This window comes from Furipterus horrens, unplaced genomic scaffold, assembly GCF_987537825.1.
Source record: "Furipterus horrens unplaced genomic scaffold, mFurHor1.1.pri manual_scaffold_11, whole genome shotgun sequence".
Lineage (NCBI taxonomy): Eukaryota > Metazoa > Chordata > Mammalia > Chiroptera > Furipteridae > Furipterus > Furipterus horrens.
The window spans coordinates 20,514,819-20,536,931 of NW_028327181.1; the positions used below are offsets into that span (position 1 = coordinate 20,514,819).

At 40.5% G+C, this 22,113-nt stretch overlaps 2 protein-coding genes across 3 annotated transcripts in view; one reads left to right on the forward strand and one right to left on the reverse strand.

The window, feature by feature from the left end:
- SIAE (sialic acid acetylesterase) overlaps positions 1-11,693 on the reverse strand; it is a 35,921-nt gene extending 24,228 nt beyond the window's left edge. For both annotated transcript variants that reach the window (XM_090257673.1, XM_090257672.1), the window contains exons 1-3: positions 11,547-11,693; positions 8,103-8,264; positions 1,752-1,927 (exon numbers count right to left, since the gene is read on the reverse strand). In XM_090257673.1, the coding sequence (XP_090113799.1) occupies positions 1,752-1,927; positions 8,103-8,264; positions 11,547-11,613 (405 nt within the window). In that variant the 5' untranslated portion in view covers positions 11,614-11,693. The remainder of the gene's footprint in view (positions 1-1,751; positions 1,928-8,102; positions 8,265-11,546) is intronic.
- Positions 11,694-11,757: 64 nt separating this feature from the next.
- Positions 11,758-21,879, forward strand: SPA17 (sperm autoantigenic protein 17). Its single transcript, XM_090257677.1, is given in 6 exon segments — positions 11,758-11,897; positions 12,907-13,087; positions 17,193-17,263; positions 19,097-19,165; positions 21,689-21,755; positions 21,758-21,879. Coding segments are annotated over 5 exon segments (429 nt in total). The 5' UTR covers positions 11,758-11,897; positions 12,907-12,933; the 3' UTR covers positions 21,826-21,879.
- The last annotated feature ends 234 nt before the right edge of the window (positions 21,880-22,113 follow it).

A 22,113-nucleotide genomic window follows, 5' to 3' on the forward strand; every position in this document is an offset into this window, starting at 1 on the left:
CGCCACCAAAAGCATAGACAACAACAGCAACTAAAAAGAATCCATAAATTGGACTTTATCAAAACAAAGAACTTATGTGTATCAAAGGACACCCTCAAGAAAGTGAAATAACAACCTAAAGAATGAGTTAAAATATTTCCGAATCATATACCTGACAAGTGATTAATATCTAGAATATATAAAGAATTCCTATAATTCAACAATAAACAACTCAATTTAAAAAATGGGCAAAGAACTTGAACAGACATTTCTCCAAAGAAGTTTTACAAATGGCCAATAAATACTCAATATCATTAGGAAAGTGCAAATCAAAACCACAATGAGATAACACTTCACACCTACAAATATGGCTATAATAAAAAAAGTGGAAAGTAACACATGTTAGTGAGGACGTAGAGAAACTGGAACCTTGGCATATTGCTTGCAGGAATATAAAACTGTACAGCCACTGTGGAAAATGGTTTGGTGGTTTCTCAAAAGTTAAACATGGAACTAACAGATGGCCCAGCAACTCCATTCATAGGTATATATCTAAAAGAATTGAAAGCAGGGACTGAAACAGATATATGCACACCAATGTTCATTGCAGCATTATTCACAATAGCCAAGAGGTGGAAACAACCCAGGTGTCCATCAATAGATGAATGGATAAACAAATGTGGCATCTATAATAGAATACAATTCAGCCATAAAAGGGGGTAATATTTTGATATATGCTACAACATATATCAAGGAGGGACATTGAAAACATTATGCTTAATAAGTCAGATGCAGAAGGTCAAGTATTGTATGATTCCACTGACAGGAGGGAACTCAAATCGGCAGAGTCACAGACAGAAAGCAGAAACAGATGTTACCAGGGCTGGAAGAGGAGAAAGGGGGAATTACTGCTTAGGTACGAAGTTCATGCTGAGGATGATGACATAGTTTTGAGTATAGATAGGGTAATGGGTACACACAGCATTGTGAGTACAGGGTGGGCAAAAGTAGGTTTACAGGTGAGTATGCAAAACACAGCTTATTCTTGTATTACTTATTAATTGTTGTATTATTTTCCATATGCACTGTAAACCTATTTTTGCCCTACCCTCTATATTTAATGCTACTGAATTGTGCACTTAACTGTTAAAATGATCAGTATGTTATATACATTTAAGCACATTTTTAAAAGTATGTTTTAAAAACAAAGTCTCAAAAGTGTCAAGTGATTTGCTCCAAGCCATACCCTAGTATATGGCGAAGCCAACATTCAATCTTAATTTTTCAGTCTCCATGACAACAAAAGATATACAGTGTATTAGCTGCTCAGCATTAAAACAAAATTGGGGCTCTCTCCAGAAGCTCATCTTATAAGACCAATCGAAAAGAAGAGTAAGCTACTTTGTCTTCCATTTGTTATGAAATCTCCATCACCATCAGGTACGCTCTAGCTTCTGCCTTTAGCCCAGAAAGGTGAGCAAAGCGTGCGCGGCACACGAACTGTACACCCACCCTGACTAAGACTCCACTACTAACTGTGACTTGAGGCAGGAAATTTGACCTAAGTGGTCTAGTTTCCTAGTCTGTGAGATGCTAATAGAGTACTTACCTCATAAAGTCATTAAACCAAATGTGCAAAGCACTTAGAACAGATCTTGGCACGTGGTAAAAAAGGTTTCTATTTCTTCCTCCTCCTTGCCCCATCCCCCTCCTTCTTTTTCTTCTTCCTCAACATCAGCGTTATTTATTATCACTGAGACTCTGCAAGTTACCTGTGAAACTGTCATCTGCATGTTGCTTTGCCCAGTGCAAAGCCAGACATCTCCAAATAAGACATCATGAACTCTGAGGGTTAAGTTCCTTCTCCCAGAAGTCTGCTGTGCTGTGACTTCGTAAGGTCCACCAGGCTTCATAGGGTCCAGTACCGCTGTCCAGGTATGAGAGTGTGCTGAAATAATAACAAGGCTCCAAGGAATTAATCAATCAGTTGATTAAAATGAAATTAAAGCCAATCCTGTCAGGTGTCATACTCATCTGTGGCCCTTCCCAGCTTCCGTGATCAACTCATTCAAAGCTATAAGCACTGGTCACATTTTAGACAAGCAAACAGAAATAACTTCAACCCTTAATTTGTGCTAATACCTCCTAACTTTTAACTGACACGAGAAATAAATTAGCCAGTTATAATCCTAAATGAGGATAGACAAAAATACAGAGAAATTAAAATTCAAGGGTGTTTAATGAAAACAAAATAGAAATTCTTATTATACTACCCAACTGTCAATATTAACATAATCATAACCTAATAGATTTACACAGTGCCCCAAATGTGAGCACAGGTTAGAAAAACTCATTTGTCATCTGAAACTTTCCCTCCCTCATGGGGTCACCTTTGTCGTCAATAACCCCGCCCCCTCCCCACGCTGCTACCAAGGATTAAGACTAGCAGTAGTTCTGGTTCTCTTGTCAAAAGGGAAACAGGTAAGTGGAGAAAGTGTGATATAAAGAAGGAATGGGAGACATAAATTAATATCTCTGTGAAGAAGATATTTGGATTTGCCCAATTATTTTCAGAGTTATTTACCAGACTTAAGGTTTTCATATTCAAGTAAAGAGATGAACAAGCTACCCGAGACCCTATTTCAGAAATTCATAGCATATCCCTTGGGAACCACCTCCCTACCACCTTCCTACCTCTCACCCACTCACTCCACCACCCGTGCAGACATCATACTCAGGAACTTAAGAAAAATATCTTCAAAGTGGCAAAATTATGCCCAGGAGAACCAGACAACATGAACAAAATTGAGAAAATGAGAGTGAGAAAATAGATAAAATAGAGAAATGATCACTTAAAAAGAAATATTCTTGGCATAATGCAGAAGAATAGGAACTGATTGATCATTTGTGCCCATCAGATCAATGTAAATTCAAAGGAAAAGAATGGTAAAAACTGGAAATAAAGCATCACAAAGTTATTATACCAGCCTGCAAAGAAATAATAATTATAAAAATACTGCCCAAGTGACTACTGTGTGCTAGACAGTGTACTCAGTTCTTCGTAATCAGCAAGAGCTAAGCGGAAGCATGCGAAGTCTGGAGGCACGACAGGAGATTAGTAAGAGCTCAAACCGTAAAGGATTGCTCAGTCGTGGGAGAAATGTCCCAAACCGCCAAGGCATCAGAGGAAGGGCGCGTGTCTGCTCCTCTAAAAAGCACGACTGACTCGGTTTGCTCCTCCCAGCCCTAAGAGATCAATGAAGCCCAGGACCAAATGTCTGCTACTGTTTTTATACCACTGATAGCCAGACATCAACATAGTAAAGGCGTAATTCACCTAAAGCAGAAAAAGCACTGCTTTGGAAACAGTGGGCAGCCAGTACAGACTGCGCCGCACAGGTGTGTGTCCTCCGTGCGTCCGCATGGCTCACACTTCTGAGCAGGCAGACACTCCAATCTGTCCCAACTGCAGTCTTGCCAAGGTCTTTCCAGGCTTCTTGCACTGACACATCTTACTGGAGCTCTGTCCTTCTGCCACCAGCATTACTCACTTATAATGATAAATTCAACCCCCAGAAAACCAAACACAGTGCTATTTTTTAGCTTCCTACGGCTACACAATTCGTTTCTTGTTACTGCTGTTAACTCGGTATTTACCAATATGGCTGGTCAAGAAAACTGCCTTCACCAGTGTTTCTGAAAGTTTTGCTGATCAGCAATAAAAAGACAAATAATGGAAGGGGGACATTTGGGCAAAACATGAAAATACCATCCCACCCCAGCCAAAGGATGAGCTCCCTCTACAGGAGTACAGAGAACTATACATATCAACGCCTGAGCCTTACTCCCAAGAACTGTTCAGAGGAAACATCTCACCTCGCTTGAAGACCTGGAAGAACTTTCTTCTGTTCTAGTCCTCAAGTTAAGAGTGTCTAGCTTTTTCCTGCTTCCCCTTGATAGAAAAATAAACTCTGATACAGTAATGAGTGTTAGGTAAAAAGTGAACTGCCAGGCAAGGCAGGGGAAATCAGCTCTACTACAGAGAGGCTATTAATGGTCAAAGTTAGCCCCAGCAAACAAGTTAGAGAAATTTCAAAGGAGAGCTGGAGACAGACCTATAACCAGATCACCCTGAGTTAATTTTCACCTTCAGTTAATTTAGATAATTGCGTTAGATTGTAGCTCTGGAGTATCCAGCATGGAGAAATGGGGAAGGAGGAGGAGGGGAAGGGGGACAGGAGGACGGAGGTTATTTGCATTAGGGATGAAAACAGCCAGCTCCATCTTTTCAGCGCGCACCTTGATTTGGCTTTTAGGCTGCGCCCAGAGCTGCAGATCTGTGAATAAACAACTGCCTCAGTTCCTGCTCAAGTCCTGTGTCCCGGTTTTTATTGTGAGCGTTTCTCACATTACTGAGAAATAATCCACTCAAAACAATGAGGATTTAGCCCTGGCTGGTGCAAAGGCAAGGGTGGGATTATAAGGGCAGAAGCCACAGGGTCTCCCAAGAACTGATTAGTCCTTGGCCTGGCAGTTCAGGACCAGTTAAAGTGGAGCTCACCACAGGATGATGAAGTCCACGTATAGTTTTCAGAAACTGTGTTGACCCACCAAGTCCAATAGGGTGAATCCAAATAATAAAACCGAGTCACTGCCCACAAAGGGTTTGAAGCACACCCTCCAGCTGGCTTCCTGCTGACCCTGGTGGGCTTTCTGAGCAACAGCCGCTCTGGTTCCTTCTTCTGGGCCCTAATCACTCGCTATCCTGCAACACCTTTTCCCAATCCAGGCCCAGGTTTCTATAGATTTTCATCACATCGAAGACTCCCCTTGCTACATTCTCTCTTCTCCCATCTAGGAAGATTCACCTCCTCCCTTCATGACACCACTGCTCAGAGTGTAGCAGGAACTCCATCACGTAACAGGCGAACGGGCCCTCGGCCTTAGTTATGCTGACAAGAAAGCCTTGCACACTGACTAGGGCTTTGTGTTTGTGTGTCTGACAGTTAGCATATCTGGTGGCCTATTTACTGTTCCTCTTCTCTTCCCATTCCAGCCAGACACAGGTAGAGAACACTACCTCCATTTTCTCTATATCTCCCTCACCACCCCTCATCTGAAAATGGGAAGAACAAACAATCAAAGGGGAAAAAAAAAAATCAAAATAATTTGTCTGGAGACGTGATTAGTCATAAAGTGCTTTCTTTTCTCTTTGCGCTATTCACATCAGATGTTAATTATTTTTCAGGTTGTTGTGCCAAATCTCAGATGCCAAGAACAGAAAAGGGAAAATTAGCCACAACCTTTCCCTTCCCACGAGGAAAAACCTAGAGCTGGAAGAAGCCGTGCTATTCACTTCCCACTCAGAACCCTGGCATTCACCAGCTGCAAACTGGTTCAGTCATTCGTGGATGTGGCTTAGAGGTAAGGAAAGCTTCACAGGCCAAACTGCCCCTTTCCGACCTGCACTTATTCTGTATAAAGTCCATTTCCACCACCACCAAATATAAATATAAAAACCAAAAAAAAAAAAAAAAAAAAAAAAAAACGGTTTAAATACTTATCTGTCAATACAACCGTTTATGCAAGTGAAACTGTAGCACACTGTGGCAGACACACATTAAGATGACTTCCAATAAGTCACACCCTAGATCAATCCCCCCACCCCTGTCATGTGCTGGCAGAATCTGTGAATTGCTTCTAACAGAAAATGGTAAAGGGGATGAGATTTCGGTCTCGTGATTAGGTTATGTTACACGGAAAAGATAAAGGGGTTTTGCCGATGTGATTCAAGTCCTTAATCAGTTGACTTTAAGTTAATAAAAAGGGAGATGATCCTGGGTGGGCCTGACCTAATGTGGTGAGCCCTTCAAAAGCATATCTAGAGGTCACAGGTGGAAAGCAGCCACAATGCGGCCATGAACCCTACAGGCACAAGGAAATGAACCTGCCCAGCAGCCTGACAGAGCTTGGAAGGAGACCATTCCCCAGCTGAGCCTCTGGATGAGGATACAGCTCGGCTGATGCCTGGATTTCAGCTTGGGAGACCCCGAGAAGAGCTCCCAGCTAAACAATGGCCAGGCTTCAGATCTACAGAAATTGTGAGACAATAGAAGCGTGTTCTTTTAAACACCTAAGTTTGTGGTAATGTATTATGTAGCATAGAAAACTAGTGTGCATGCTAACACTGCAACCAGGCACTTTTTATTTTCTAAGTTAGAGTAAATATTACCTGTTTACTTCAATCATGATGACAATTCAGGCAGACACACCCTCGTTTTATCACCCACATGTGCATCTCTGTGTGTGTCAGAGAGAGGATATACGCAATTCTCCCCAATTTTATCCCTTGTGTCTGAATCACCACGCATCATTTGACAACATGGTTGAAGAGGCCCAGTACCTGACCATGTGCACAATCATTCGTCAGGTTTTAATTTTCCCAATCCTTAAGCAGCAGTCTCCCGGATAAAAAAAAAAAAACCTTTATGCTGTTAAATTCCACTTTGTTGTGGGCATCTAGGGGATTACAAGTAATAAGTTAAATATTAACAGAGAGAAACAGAGTGGTGAACTGAGGTAATCTAGCTGAAAATTCCCAGAGCCCTCGTGAATATTTAAATAGAAGTCAACCCTGTAGTGTCTTCTTTTCTGCCCTTCTTTATTCCAAGTAACACTTAATTCCATTTGCTTCATGGGGAGGACAGAGCAAGATGACTGCTGAAGTAGGCTTGCAGATCTACACAAACTAGAGCCTAACAAAGAGATCTACCCCACTCCCACCACCTTTATCTCTTTCAGACAGAGGCACCTTTGTTAGGCTGCTAATCATCACCTTCTTGACCATCCTCACAGCAACTACTGTGAGGCAAGCCTTCCCTGTCTGTTGCCTGAATATCATAAAGCCTGCTAACAGGTTCCACCACTTCTAGTCTGATCGATCTCCAATCAGTCTTCCGCAGCACTGCTGGAGTAATCTTTCTAAAATACAAATCTGATTGTGTTATTTTGTGCTTCAGGTTCATCCATCCAAAATAGAGTACTCTCTCCTTAACAATGACAAGCAAGCCTCCTGACATTTCCAACCTGGTGGCTCCTGTCATCTACCACCAGTCACGTACCCCAGTGTTCCAGACAAACCCACCAACTTGCCTTTCTCCAATGACCCAGGCTCACTAGTGCCTCCATGCCTTTGCCCAGGCTGTTCTCTCTACCTGGTTTGCTCTACGCATCCTTCAAGGTAAACCTAAGACTAAGTTCATTACCCTATGAAGCACTCCCATTGCACCTTGTACTTCCCCATGGTGGCACTTACCGCACTTAACAGTAATTGCTTATTATTTGTCTGTCTCCTTGCCTAACCTATTAGCTTCATTAGGGGAGAAACTACTCTGTTTTGCTCATTACTATATCACCAGTACCTAACAGTATCTGGCACATAACACATACTCAATAAATATTTGAATGACTGACTAAAATAATAAAATAACAATAACAAGTTATCATTTATTTAGTACTTGCTGTATGCCAGACATCGTTCTAAGTACTTTATATGTGTTAATTCATTTAAAACCCACATAACCCCAAATATTATTATTATATCACTTTACACATAAATAAGTTGTGACACAGAGATATTAAATAACATATCCAAGGTTATACAGCCATTAAGTGAGAATCAGGACCTGAACCCAGACAGTGAATTCCAGAGCCTAGGTTTGTAATCACTCCTCCATACTGCCTCTCCTTTATGTATGATTCAGTTCAAATGCCACCTTGTGTAAACCTTCCCTTGCCATCCATCTGAGCCGGATGCTTCTCTTCTGTATCCTATGACATCCCATATACACCTTTATCATAGCAGTTATCACACAATATAACTTGGTGTCTTTTCCCATTATTCTATGAGCTCCTTGAGAACAAGCAGTTTGACTTAGCCTTAGTTTTCTTGGTATCCTCAGTGCCTAGCACACAGTAAATGCTCAACTTTTATGAATGGATGGATGGATGGATGGATGCATAGATGGATGAATAACCTGGGCTGAAGAGTAAGCTTTCATTTTCAGATAATCCAGCAGATGGCAGAAGAAGACAAAAGCTGAACAGAATGGGGGCTGCCTTACCTTTCACAGGAATCACTCTCCTCATGATAATTTCGTGATCTTGATAGAGAGTCACTGTCACTGGGGCTCCAGGTATGCCATAGCCCCAAATCACTGCCCCTGCAGGCTCCTTCTGCAGCACCATGTAATTATGGATGTACGAAGCAAATCGAAAATTAGCAGCTAGAAATTCAGCAAACAGAAGAACATCAGTAGGAAGATTCATCACTGAATCTGGTTAAAGAGCAAGGAACATACCGTCTTTATACAAGAGAATTTGAATATACTCAGTACTTTTAATCTTCTAAAACTAGATCTTACTCCTCCTAATTAGGTAAGCAACATAACAAGAAGAGTTTCCAGCAACATGCATCACAGTAAAAGACCAATAAAGGAAACTCCAGAGCCTAGGGCAACCGATGTACCACAGGCCTCTTCCCCTCAGAGCCCCCGATCTACCTTTGCTCTCAGGTTTGGCCCTAATGCTTCACTCTCTCCTCCCAAATCACTAAAATGCTCCTTTTGTGCACCCTACAGATGGTGTTTATGAGAAAAATAAAGCACTTCCTTCCCCTCCCTTCCTTTACCACTCCCACTCCCGAGTAGCTGGGAATTAAGAAACCTGCCTCTCTCCAACACAGCCCTCTCTAATCATTTCCACCCTTTCCATCCTTCCAGGGTGAATTTCCCTCAAATAATTCCCCTTATTGTGGTTTTTTGGCTACCCACTGAAAATTCTAAATAAGCATGGTTGAATATCTGCGACAAGTCTGCCTCCTTCTAAGGTAAATTCAGATAAATCAAGATGCAAAAAATAAGGTCAGTGCAAGGTAGAAGGTCAAACTGTCTGAACAAAGGTCTTTTGTCACCATTTTACCCATTTCACAAGCTACATTATGCACAAAGAACAAGAGGAAGAGCACTCGACACTGAATTCTATTCTCAAGTCACTAACAAGACTGAATAAGAACTCATTTTAACAAGATCATTCCTATTTTTAACATCCAGCCTATATCAAAGTATTTTATTAATAACCAGCATCTATCCAAATTATCTGTGTGTTCCTCATCAAAACTTAAAAGGGGGGAGGGAAACTTAAGTTACATCTTTGTCTAAACAAAGAAAACTCTAGAGTATTTAAAGTAATTACGATTTTTAAAAAAATGATAGGCAGGAAAGAGAACCAGACCTAACAAGGCTGACATTTTCCCCTCTAGAAGCTACAAATGATGATGGTCCCTTAGGCTACATTTTACTGAGCACACAGCTAATGGGGCCTCCCACACAGGCTCCCTGGCCTACTTGTCCTGCACTTCAAATACCAGCCCTGGTCCCTAAACATTCTCAGCTCTCTCTTAGGAGTTAGTTCCATGGTGAAGCCTACGTGACAAAGTTCACCCAGAAGGCCCACAGGGCTGGAGATACATGGCTGCCTGGAGCAAAATGCTCTAAGAGATTAATATCACACCGGGGGGAATTGCATAAGCACCTTGGCAGCCTGCCGGAGGGAAGGGGAAAAACACGGGTGTGGGAGGGCCTTGACTTGGGTAGGTGCTGCTTACAGAACTGAAAACGAAAAGCCTGAACGGGGTGGGGGTGAGGGATGGAGAGAAGACATCCAGCTGCCCCTGGCGCGGGAGCTGGCGCAGGTGGAGGGTTCTAGTTGTGTGCAGCCACTGTCTCAGAGGCCGTGGGAAACACCTTCCCAAATCAGTCTGTTTTCTCCAACATCCATTTACTGAACCTCTTTGTGCATGGCCCTGCGCTCAGTTTAAAGAATTTGAGAGGTAGAAAGGATCTTTCACACCCTGTGGTAAAAGCATGTTATTTACTGATCAACAGACTGAGACCCAAGCAGATTAGGTAATTTTAAAAATTGCTTGCATATTTATTAATTAACTCAACAAATATTTATCGATGCCTACTATGTGCCAGGCACCATGTTAAGCATTGAAAGAAAAAAAAAAAAAAAAAAAAAAAAAAAAACAGACAGCCCTGGCTGGTGTGGCTCAGCAGATTAAGTCCTGGCCTGTGAACTGAAGAACTGAAGGGTCACCGGTTCGATTCCCAGTCAGAGCACATGCCTGGGTTGTAGGCCAGGTCCCCAGTTGGAGGCACACACGAGGCAACTGATCAATGTATCTCTCATACATTGCTGTTTCTCTACCTTTCTCCCTCCCTCCCCCTATCTCTATATAAAGTAAATAAATAAAATCTTTAAAAAAACAATAGACAAAATCCTTGCCAGCAGTGAGCTTACATTCTACTGATGCGCTTACTTGTGGCAGGGACTGAGCTAAACACCCTGCAGATATTAAGTTTCTTTGGCCTCAAATCACCTAGGAAGTTCATGTGCCAGGACTAGGAACCAAGCTACTTGATCGAAGCTGCAGCACTAACACTGGAATCAAGTAGCTTGGTTTCTAGTCCTGTGTCATAAGCTACCTAGGTGATCTGAGGCCAAAGAAACTTAGTATCTGCAGGGTGTTTAGCACAGTCCCTGCCACATACTGATACCCAAGTTAAAACAGAGGAAATGAATAAAATAATGGCCCTATTTTTCTCTTTATCTTCTCCTCACCTCATATGCTAGACTCAAAGGCCTCCGTGCGAGCAAGAGAGAATTAGTGGACACTTCGGTTAAACCCAGGAAAACCCCTACGGGCTGCAGTTTGTCTGAAGCTGGGTCCTTACTGGGAGCTTAGGGAGAGGAGCAGTCACTTCTCTGCACTCCAACTGGCCACCCACCTCAACTTTCATTTCCTAACGGGGATCTTTGTGGTCCACTATTTGAGTGTTCGAAGAAAGACTAGGTCCAGTATTATCACTTTAACTTTGCATTAGCAGACAGAGTTTCTGGTTTTTCCATAGCTGTGACCCCGTGTCCAGCCTTGTGTAGTCAAGTGACAGGATCTGACTCGGACAACAGTCCGGGAGTCACCCCCTCCCCAACGCCACGCATATTGTCCCATCACCAGCATCTGTAAGCTGCGCCGGAAACCAAAGTTGAGCCTTAAATATTCTGAGCCAGTGAGGGGGCTGTAGTTTAGCCCAATTAAGCTAGTAAGATTTAATTCCTTGCCTGAAGCAAGCCCTCCCCCAGGGTTCCACTGAGGGGGCAGCACTGAAATGTTTTGGATGATTCAGGCACCTGTTTCCAAATAATCACCTAACCGGCTTTGACCCTCCTCTTCAAGCTCCGCAGCAGTGATTCAGAGACCCTGCGGGGGCACCCACTCAGATAAACCCGACTCTCCATCTGCCCCCCAACGCACTGCATTCTAACGGCGGGGGGCCGAAGGGAGGAAGCGGAAGAGCAGAGCAGGGGCTCTAGCCCCACAGACCCAGCACCTCAGGCCTGGGGTGGAGAACCCTTCCCCGACCTTGGGAGGGGTCCGAGCACGCAGGATGTCGGACCCCGTGTAGGCTGACAAGGCGGGGTCGTGTCGAGCCGGGCCGCCTCACCTGCGCTGGTGCGGGCCCCCAGGAGTAAGGGCAGCAACAGCCCCAACACAAACGCCGGCGCGACCATGTCGGCTAGGACCCGCCTCTGCGCGCCGACCTCTAGGCGCGAACCTCCGGACAAGGACGAGGAGTGCAGGCGGGGCGGGGCCTGAGCGGGCCGGGGCGGGGCCGTTGGGCGGGGCCGGCCTGACCCCACCCTTCCGGGCCGGGCCGTCCGCGAAGCGGTCTGCGGCCGCCCGCAGGGCCGTGCTTGTCCCCTTCTCGGCCGCCGTAGTTGAGTCAATAAACGGTTCCTCAGCAACAAGAAAAAACAGCTAGAACCACCGGCACCAGCTCTGGGAGAACGAAGAGGTGAGGCGGTTGACCCCCACTTTCTGTCCGAAACCGAGACCTCATCTCTTTCCTTCGCCCCTCGTAATTCTCTCAGGGTCCCCGACACATTCAGGGAACCCTGGGGCAGATGGGGAGCCCTGGCAGCCCGTTATGAAGTCCCAGTTCCTCGACGTCCCGCCCCCTCCCACCGCCCTAGGCTCCTCAGATCCGCTCAGGGTCTCACCAGTCCTTTCCACTACCCGGGAAGGATTTAATGCCTTGTTTCCTGTTCCCTCGAAAAAGGGAAAAGAATAACCTCCACAGATTAGACCTGAGGAGACCGTCTAGTCCCCTTATTCGGAGTTGACCCACACAGGCCGGGGCCCCGAGGGTGCTTTGCACACCCCGTAGCCTAGGAAGACAAGATCTGGTCAAGACAAAACCAGAAAAATAAAAAATCCCGAGATTTTGGAGGCTGGAATTGCAAAATTAGGACTGCCCCTCGCTGTCCTACCGCCCCTGCTGCCCCTTCCAGAATACATAGGTGTTTCAAGGCATTGTAAATCGTGCTTTCAAAGTGTGAAACTTAACAAATTAGAGTAATTTTTAGAACCAGGACCAGTTCTGACTTTAAAAATGTCCTTTTTAACATTTTAGACCCTAAACAAGGTCTTCTTGGCAACTTATGGTGAAGTTTTGACTACCATTCTCTAAATTCCTGTGAGATAGCAAAAATAGCCTTTGCCTCTTAAATACAGAAAAACGTTGGGGTAGGAAGAAAAAGTACCAGTGTTACAGTGAAAAATCTGTGATTTTTGCAATTGAAAGAATGACCCGACCTACTAAATAGACCTGTATTTGTACTATTCTAATTAATAATGGAGAATTCGAAACTCTTCAGAACCAATGGACGGACTTGGGGTTGTATTGGGGGGAAAATGTTTTAAGTCCAGGGAATGTGGTACTCAGAAATCCTTTGTTGCCATAGTTGTGATTGTATCAGTAAAACCAGACAAACTTAAGACAGTGCTCTTTAATAAATCTCTAGGTACAGTAGGCAGTGTCCTCCAAGGAGATGTCGATTCCATTCTCCAACACCCACTACCGAATTCCACAAGGATTTGGGAATCTTCTTGAAGGGCTGACACGTGTGATTCTGAGGGAGCAGCCGGACAATATACCATCTTTTGCAGCAGCCTATTTTGAGAATCTTCTAGAGAAAAGAGAGAGTAAGCATTTTTTTAACTTAGGCATTTTTTTTTTTAACATAAATAAGTAAATAAGAGACTAAGCACTTGGTTATGGTGAAACTTGCTTAAGACCATTCCACAGGTAGACTTTACCAGGCAGGTAGGCTCGAGTAACAGTTCTTGCTATTCGAGACAGCGTGTGCCTTTTTGGCGGGTTCTCTTAAACCACATTACTTCACATTATTGAAGATTACCTGTTTGTTACCCAGACCTCCTTGGTGGTGTTTCTCATGGCCACGGTGGGCGGAAGGGATCATCCAGGACAGCTCTCCGTTCCCCAGCAGGCTGTGCCCATGCAGCCAAGGCAGCTGACTGACTGTCTCTTCTTAGTGGGAGGCGAGCTTGTGGTTTTCTTTACACTGTTGCTCGTTTTTCTTGAAAGTGTGGTAAGTGTTGTAAAAAATAAGTCTATGCTCCTTAGATTAAATAAATTGGTATTCACCGAGGGATATGGAACTGTTCTACAATAAAGGCACAGAGAAAAACTGCTTTGACAAGTGAACTTCCAGCTTAAGAAGGCAATTTATGTTCTTCGTCTATACTTCAAGGTCCCATCCTGCCCAGAGACTAAGATTCAGGCTAACAGTGACTCTTTAGTTGAGCGCCAAAGCAGTTTCTTCACTTCCATAAATAAAATTTTCACATTTCCAGCCTTGAAGGTTTATGGCTATCTAGACCCAATCTAATGATCAAAAATGGGAATTATTACAGCTATAAATTTTCTACTAAAAAACTTACAACTATAGCAACCATTTTAATATAAGCTTTTATCATTACTTTTTTTGGAGGGGGTGTGAAAATCTCAGTGTATGTATGTATTTATTTTTGTTGAATTTACTAGCATGACATTGGTTCACAAAACCATACAGGTTTCAAGTGTACAACTCAATAAAACATCATCTGCACACTGCATTGTGCGCCCATCGCCCCAAGCAAAGTCTCTTTCCATCCCCATCTCCCTCTTTGCCCACCTCTACCTACCCCCCCATCACTACTTTTGATTTACAGTATTTTTCAACAGAGTGGTAAAGGTGCCTAGAAGTGGTCACAAATAAATAAACATTCCATTTTAAATCATTTTAGAGGGAGAAGACCTACACAAGGCCTGAACTGAACCAACTCGCATACACCCTGCATAGCTCTCCACCCCATTGTCTTCTTTGCTCTACCCTTGCAGAGCTCAGTGTCTCTGTGAATTTCCTGAATGTCACTGGTCTTTTCCATATTCAGTCACTGTGACTATTTGTTGCACAATCTGAAACTTAAGTGCCACTAAAAAGCTGTGAAGAGAAACCCTTTACGGTAAGACATGAATTGTAAAGAACATTAACTTAGCTTCGTTATTACACCTTTGTTTTACAAATTCATGAGTAAAACGTCTTTATTCATTTGTTTAATTTTAGACCTCAGGAACGTCATTACCAAAACATTTGAGTCATTGTTACTGGATCATGGTAATTAAAGCTATTGGTGATTCAGAGTAATGGTCTCAAAATACTAGCTCTCTAATAAAAAATGGGTAAAACTATTTGAAGAAATTTTGAGCATCATACCCATTTTCACTCCTGTAAAACAAAGGTGAGTTATTCACCTGATACAGGTATTAGTGTTCAGTCTCTCCAAAAGGGAAGAATCAAATCCTCTGGGCCAGTCTCTCACACAACACAAGAATCTCCTTACCAGCAGTCCTGACAGGTAATTACTGGCCTTAAGTTTTAAGTTTGATTTTTGTGGCAGGACACATGTTGGTAAATGAAATCAGTGGTATCTCAAAATCACTAGGGGAAAGGTGGGCCTTTTACTAAATGCTATAATAAAGATGGAAAAATATAAAATTTGATCTATTCCTTACATGATACACCAGGACTAGTTTTAAATTGATCAGATTTAAATATTTTAAAAAAATGAAACCATACAAACATTACAAGAAAATATGGATAAGTTTCTCTGTAATATAAGGGGGAAAAATGCTAGCTAAGTTGCTATAATTACTTTAAAAATCCAAGAGCAATCAGGGAAAAGTATAAAATTGACAATATTACATGACAAAATTTGACGTAAGGGAAATAAAACTACACATGACAAACTGAGAAAAAATATTTGCAATTAATATCACAACTGGGTAATTAACCTAGTAAATAAAGAGCTTATAAAAACAGTGAAGAAACCAATAATGCTATCTAAAAAAAAAAAAGAAAAAAAAAAAAAAGGCAAGTGATGTGAGCCAAAATCACAAAAATAAGTGCAAATGCCCCTTAACCTATTAAAGTACACTCAAACTAACCCAGAATAATAAAAGCCCATATCAAAACTACACTGAGGTACCACTACCCACCCCCACCAACCCCTCATCAGATTGGCAAAAAGCCAAAAAAGACTTGCCAATTTATTCTGGGCAGAGCTAGAGGGAAGTAAGCACTCATATGTATTGCTGGAGGAAGTATAAAATGATACAACCCCAAAGAGGGGAAAATGGCAATATCTACCAAAATTATATACATATTTAACCTTTGACCCAGAAATTCCACTTCTTCACTTTTCATTGCATTGTTATTTGAGGAAGCAACCCAAATATCCATAATAGGGATTTATTGACTAAACTGGAGTGCATCCACACAATGGAATAATACACAGTGTTAAAAAAACAATGAGGAAGATCTCTGTGATGTTATAGAGTGACCTTCAAAAAGTAAAGTGGAAAATGTATGTTTAGTATGCTGCTAATTGTCTAATGAAGGGGTGTTGCTATGAATACAAAACTGTTCATTTATATTTTTAATGGAAGAATAATTTTAAAAATAATATTTACCTCTTGGGGCAGAAGGAATAGAGTGGAGGGGACAAAATAGAAGCTAGATTTCTTTGAGTATATCTTGAATTTGAAATCATAAATGTTATAAGATCTAACCAATCATCTCATCATCAATGGACCCATAGAAAATGTAAAGCGAGACAACCAGGTATTATATATATCTCCTGACAATTACACTGCATTGCCTATATTTTTGCCAAAAACAACCAAACCTGAATCAGACTGAACTGTAGATCTAACTAGCAGTCTACAGGAAATTCAGATGCAGAGGAACTTGTTAAAAATCATCATGGAAGTGAAATAAAAAGTACCAAAACTATGGAAAACTCCAAAGAAAAATGACCAAGTTTTATCAACAAATAGGAGAAAATATGAGGTGCGAGGTAGGGACCTTTCATTGAAAAGAAATTTAAAAGATATAATAAAAGGCTGTGTATGTCCATTGTTTGGGTCCTGATTTGAACAGACTAACAATTAAAATAAATAAATTAAAATATTATTAGACAATGAGGGAAATTTGGGTAGCTGATATGAAGGAATTATTGTATTTTTAGGTATGATAATGATATTGTGGCTTTATATCTTAGAGATGCATACTGAAATAAATATTTGTAGATAAAGTAATATGATGCCTTGGATTGGCTTGAAAATCAGAAGAAAGCAGAAGAGTGAGTGAAGTTTCAGATAAAGGAAGATAAATTATAAGTTTGTAATTGTTGAATCTGAGTAATGTGCACATGGGAATTTATTCTATTATTCTCTACTTTCTAAGTTTGAAATTCTTCATAATTAGAAATTAAAGAAAAATTTTGTTTAAATACTTATTTCTGTCTATTTCAAGTGACTGTATAATATGCCTCAATTTTAAGAAACGTTCCCATCCTTCACTTTTCCAAACTTCCTTACTATGTCGCATTTATTTTTATACATTTTCCTGTGTTTACTAATTTATGCTTATAAGTTTCTATACTTATATTTAAGTATTGGCATTTATTCTCTCTCCCCCATTTTGTTATAAATTTTGTGAAGGCAGCACTTAGGTTTTTTACTGCCTTTCTAAATATACCCAATGGCTCATCTGATGTTTAATTCAGCAATGTATATTTAATGATCACTGTTAGATCTGCAGCGCTAGGCTATGTACAACAGCAATAAGATTTTCAACTAGCAGTAATGAACCTGTGATTTGGAAAAAAGCTTGGTTTGTATTATTCTAGGTTTACTTTAATGAACTCAAAATAAGTCTAAAATTATAATATTTTTATTATTTAGAAACCAACTTTGATCCAGCAGAATGGGGGGCTAAGGTGGACGACCGTTTCTATAACAACCATGCGTTCAAGGTACGGCCCTGTGAAACTCATGGATTTGGGTATTTCTTCTCCAGGTCTCCAAAACGGATTATTGGGATCTCCCAAGAATCATGAAAATTGTGAGAGGTGTCATAAATATCTTATTAAACTTAATTAATTTTCATGTCTTTCTGATGAGAAATTCTTTTCAAAAGTATCTGAATTGCATACAAATACATAGTTTAAATTTAAGAAGATGAACAGGAAGAGTGTAATGGAAAGTTATAGAATAATTATTCTTCAAATTTTATTGGGCATTACAGTGCTTAGTGTTAGCAGATAATAAATATTTGCTAAATTAATGAGTGATATTTCATAAAACACTACTCACTTTGTTATTTTGTTACCATTGACATTTTACAGAAGACTGAGTAGAATTAAAGATGGTAATGGTAGAGTTTTCTTTATAAAGCTAATCTGTTCAGAGACTGAATCTATCTTCTCTAATAGCATTCCTCAAAATATTAATAATTAAGCCCTAAGCAAAAGGCACCCATTGCATGGAAGGAATCAATGTCTCTCCTTTGTATCTGGTGCTGGTCATGGTGGTCTTCCCACTTGGGTCTCTCCCTTTTTTTAGTCCACTGTGTGCACCCCTACCTTAGCAGCTGGTTTAAGATACCCCTAGATTGTTCCCCTGCCTGCTGTCTACAGAAGTAAGTACAATGATTTAGCCAGCATTCAGAGCAACGGGAGGGACTGCCCCCCACAAGCATGCAGCCTAAGTTAAGTTATGTATCATCCTTTGGAGAATTGAGAAAATAGTCAAAATATTCTGTTTTGTGGTTCAGATAAGGAATACTGGTTGAGAAATGCCAGCATCAGGCCCCACCCCAGGTCTACAAATCAGAAGCTGACTTTTAACAAGATCCCCAAAGTAAAATGTAGGTACACTAAAGTCTTGAGAAAGCAGTACTCTAGACAACTGTGATAAAGCATTAGCCACAAAGCACCTGCAGGTATTCAAATTAAAAGGAATCAACACAGTTCAGTTTTTGATAGTATCCACAGTAGATATGGGGAATTTCCTGGGGAAATATCTGTCACTTATTCCATGAGTACAAAAGTGAATTTCCATGCATTTGTACCTGCCAGATAAGGGGGTGTTCTGTTTATTTCCATTTAACTGGATTCCCTGTGTTCACGCATTTGTTGAAATCAAAGGAAAAATGGTGAAAATTTCTCTTTTGAATTCTGAAGACTGATTAGCTTATATGTCCTTTCTGTTTCATGGATTAAGGAAACTCTTCCCATAAGTTGTGAATTAGCAATATCTCTATTTTGGAGGAAGATTTCAATAACCATGTCAAAATAAGTAGAGCTGGTTTCTCCTTTTCTATTTAAATCACTCCCCACAACAAAATTTACTTTTTTGGTTTAATTTTCAATCTACAGACTTCATTAAAAAGTCAGCTTGATTTCACACTATAAACCAATTACATTTATTTTGTTTCTGTTTTAGAAGGTATTCACACCTCTTCTTTATACTTTGTTCAGGATTCATTACAGCATCTTACCTATTTTTAGTATAAGACTGATTTGTTTTTAATATAAAACCATGTTACATACATTCCAAAAGCAAAAAAGCTGACATTTTGTTTGCCTGTTCCTTCGTCTTTAATATTTGTTTATGTACATTCCCTTGAGACTTTTCATTTATTTCTTCTTTTTTCACCCATTTTTCTTGTTTAAAAATATCAGTATTATTTAATTCCCACTTCTTCTCAATAACTTAAAGTAATATTTAATTACCTTTAAGCAGTTTGATCTAAGACTTTACTATTTTGGAAACATTGCCTATTTGGTCCTCTCCCTTCTCTCCAGGAGCAAGAACCACCTGAGAAAGAAAAGTCTCAGACATCTGAAAAAGAGGAGACACCCATCACAATGTTGGTAAGTTATATTTTCCACGTGCTACTGGATTCCTAGAAAGAATAGCACTCAACTTAGAAGTATACTCTAAATATGATTCTAGTTTGTTGTCCATGTTGTTAAAATTATTATTTTGCTTTCTAGATAACTAATATCAGTAATAAACTAACTGGTGGATTATTTTTGGCCACGCTACTTATAAAGGAAAACTCTTTTCCCCTTAAAAATAAAATCTTATTTCCCAAGATTGTCAACAAGTGGAAAAATCTCAAGGGGGAAGAACAGTCAGAACTCACCAGGTCCATTCTTAATCCTTCAGATTCACTTTGCAATTGGGAACTTTTCACAAATTAACGCTGTTACCACCACACAGTGACGAAGGTTCAGAGATACAAGGAAACTCACCGGCAATTTCACAGAACCCAGCGAGATGGCTTCACACCATGTGTCTCACTCACCTGGCACACATTGCCCTCTACAAAACTGATTCCTGCCTGGCAGCCTGCATCTAAGCAGCAAAGACCTGGGTAGATACCTATACGAACTCTATGTTCTGTGCACTAGAGGCTTTCAAGAGAGGATTGTGTACATCTCTACACAGCCCTGTGCTCAGTAATGTCACTTGGGTAGTTTGAAATCAGCCATAGAAGTAATGTTAAGACCATGACAAATACTATAAAGCAGGACTTTTTTCTGGAGGGCCAGTTTTTAAGCATTTACCAGCATCACACTATGTTTTTCATAGTGCAGATTCAAGTGGACCAAGCCTAGTGAGAAAGAATAACATACTCTTCACAATATTGAAGGCCAAACTTCTGAGTTCCATTTCAGGTCTTAGTGGGTTACCCAATAATCAACACCCAAAATGGATATCCCCTACTTCCTACCCAGTGGGGCATAACTTTTACCTATAACCTTTATAAATTATTCCAGAATTGTATCGGTACCACTCAGTCAACATAACATTGGCGTCAGGTACAGTAGGAGATCAGGGAAGAAGAAGTATCAGGAGCATTGTTCCCTTACATCTTTAATTGGTGCCCTTACACAGGTTTTCATGGATGTAAGTGAGGTCCCATTGATTTCCAACTTCAGAATAATTTTTTGCCCATATTGGAGCATCATCTCAGAGGATTTTATACATTTTGTTTGTGTTTACAAGTTAAGAGCCAACTTTGCCTCATTATTGTAATAGGGGGCAAAGGGAGGGAAACAACCCATACGTCTGTCAATAGGATGCTGAGTAAATAAATCAAAGCCCATCAATACAATGTAATACAAAAGTGTCATGAAAAAAATAAAAAGAATGGGCAGAGTTAAATACTGAATAATAAGATAGATGAGGAGAACCAAGATATGCTGTTACATGGAAAAAGTAGTAACAGAACATTGTGAATAGCATGATCTCATTCTTAAAATAAAAAGGCATATCTGTCTATGTACCCATATGAATACTTTGTCTATTTACAAATTTTGAAAGAATATATACACTCAACCCATAATAATAGTCACCTCTTAGGAGCAGGATTTGGGAAAGGGGAAAACTTTCACTATCTGTGATATTTCAGTTTTTAAATGAGTATGTATCACTTTTATAATTTAAAATAGTAAAAGCCATGGACAGTGGGGTGAGGATTGACTGTGGGAGAAGGGGTAGGCGGGGTGGGAGAAGCAATGGGGGAAAAAGTGGGACAACTGTAATAGAAAAACAATAAAAAATAGAGAAAAGAATGAAATAGTAAAAGCTATATACCTATTGAATTTTACACTTAATATCTGTACATTTCACTCTCTGTAAATTATACCTAAATTTAAAGAACAAGAAAGGAAGCTAGATACAACACTTAAATCAGTCATGTTAAAAGTGACATTATTGGACTAAGCAGGCGTAAGTCTGGCTCTCCACTTCAAATGTGTGCTTTTGGTTAGCTAGTTATAAGAAATTAAGAAATTTTAACACTTTAATTCATCTTATATAATCATGATTATTTTGAAATAGCATATCTGCTATTCTTCTCAACATTTTTACATGTTTCAAGGATTCTTACTTATTCTCCACCCCACCCCCCAATGTTATTGCTCAGAAAACTGTTAAATACGAGCTATTTTGTTTTTTAATTTCTATTCACTGACTTGAGAGAGAAACATTGACCTGTTGTTTCACCTAGCCATGCATCCAGTGGCTGATTCTTGGATGTGCTCTGACCGGGGATCAAACATGCCACCTCAGCACACCAGGATAATGCTCTACTAACCCACTGAGCTACCTGGCCAGGGCTGAGAAAAAGGAGCTAGTTTAGCGGGAAAAAGTTGGCAGTGATGATTTATTGCAGGGGCATATTAAAGAATGACAAAACAAAGTGCCTGCTATTCTGGCATTTACCATTTGCTACATAGACAATGTGACATTATATAAAATTCTCTCAGGAAGCCACGGATCTTGATTGTTACATCCCTAAATTGATTAAATTTATGCACTCTTTTTATGGCATCAAAATACTGTCTGGGGTGTTTATGAACCCTCTTTTTCTCCTTTCCACCAAGGAATTTTCTGAGGATAAAGAAAAGGAAGAAAACGCTGCTGTCAAAATCCAAGCAGTCTTCCGGGGACACTTAGAGAGGAGAGGGAGAAAGTGAAAAGCGATGATTTTTCAGGAGAGGAAGCACAGGAAAACAACTGAGGAGACTGTTTTTTGCCCCCAATAACCCATGAAAAGAGAATTCCGACCCATCAACTTTGTTGTGATTGTTGTTTTCTTTTCTCAGTAAGGGAGATTCGATGTAGTGAAATCACATTTGTTGCTGTTGTGAAAATCTGTCACGAGCATTTGTTTAATAAACATGCCATTGAACACATGCTTCTCGAAAATGCCTCTGAGATCACAACTCTTATTTATACCTCCCCTGAGTCTGTGTAGGGATCCTTGGATTTAGAGTTGCAGACCTGGAGTCCCTGAGTTTTCAGAGAC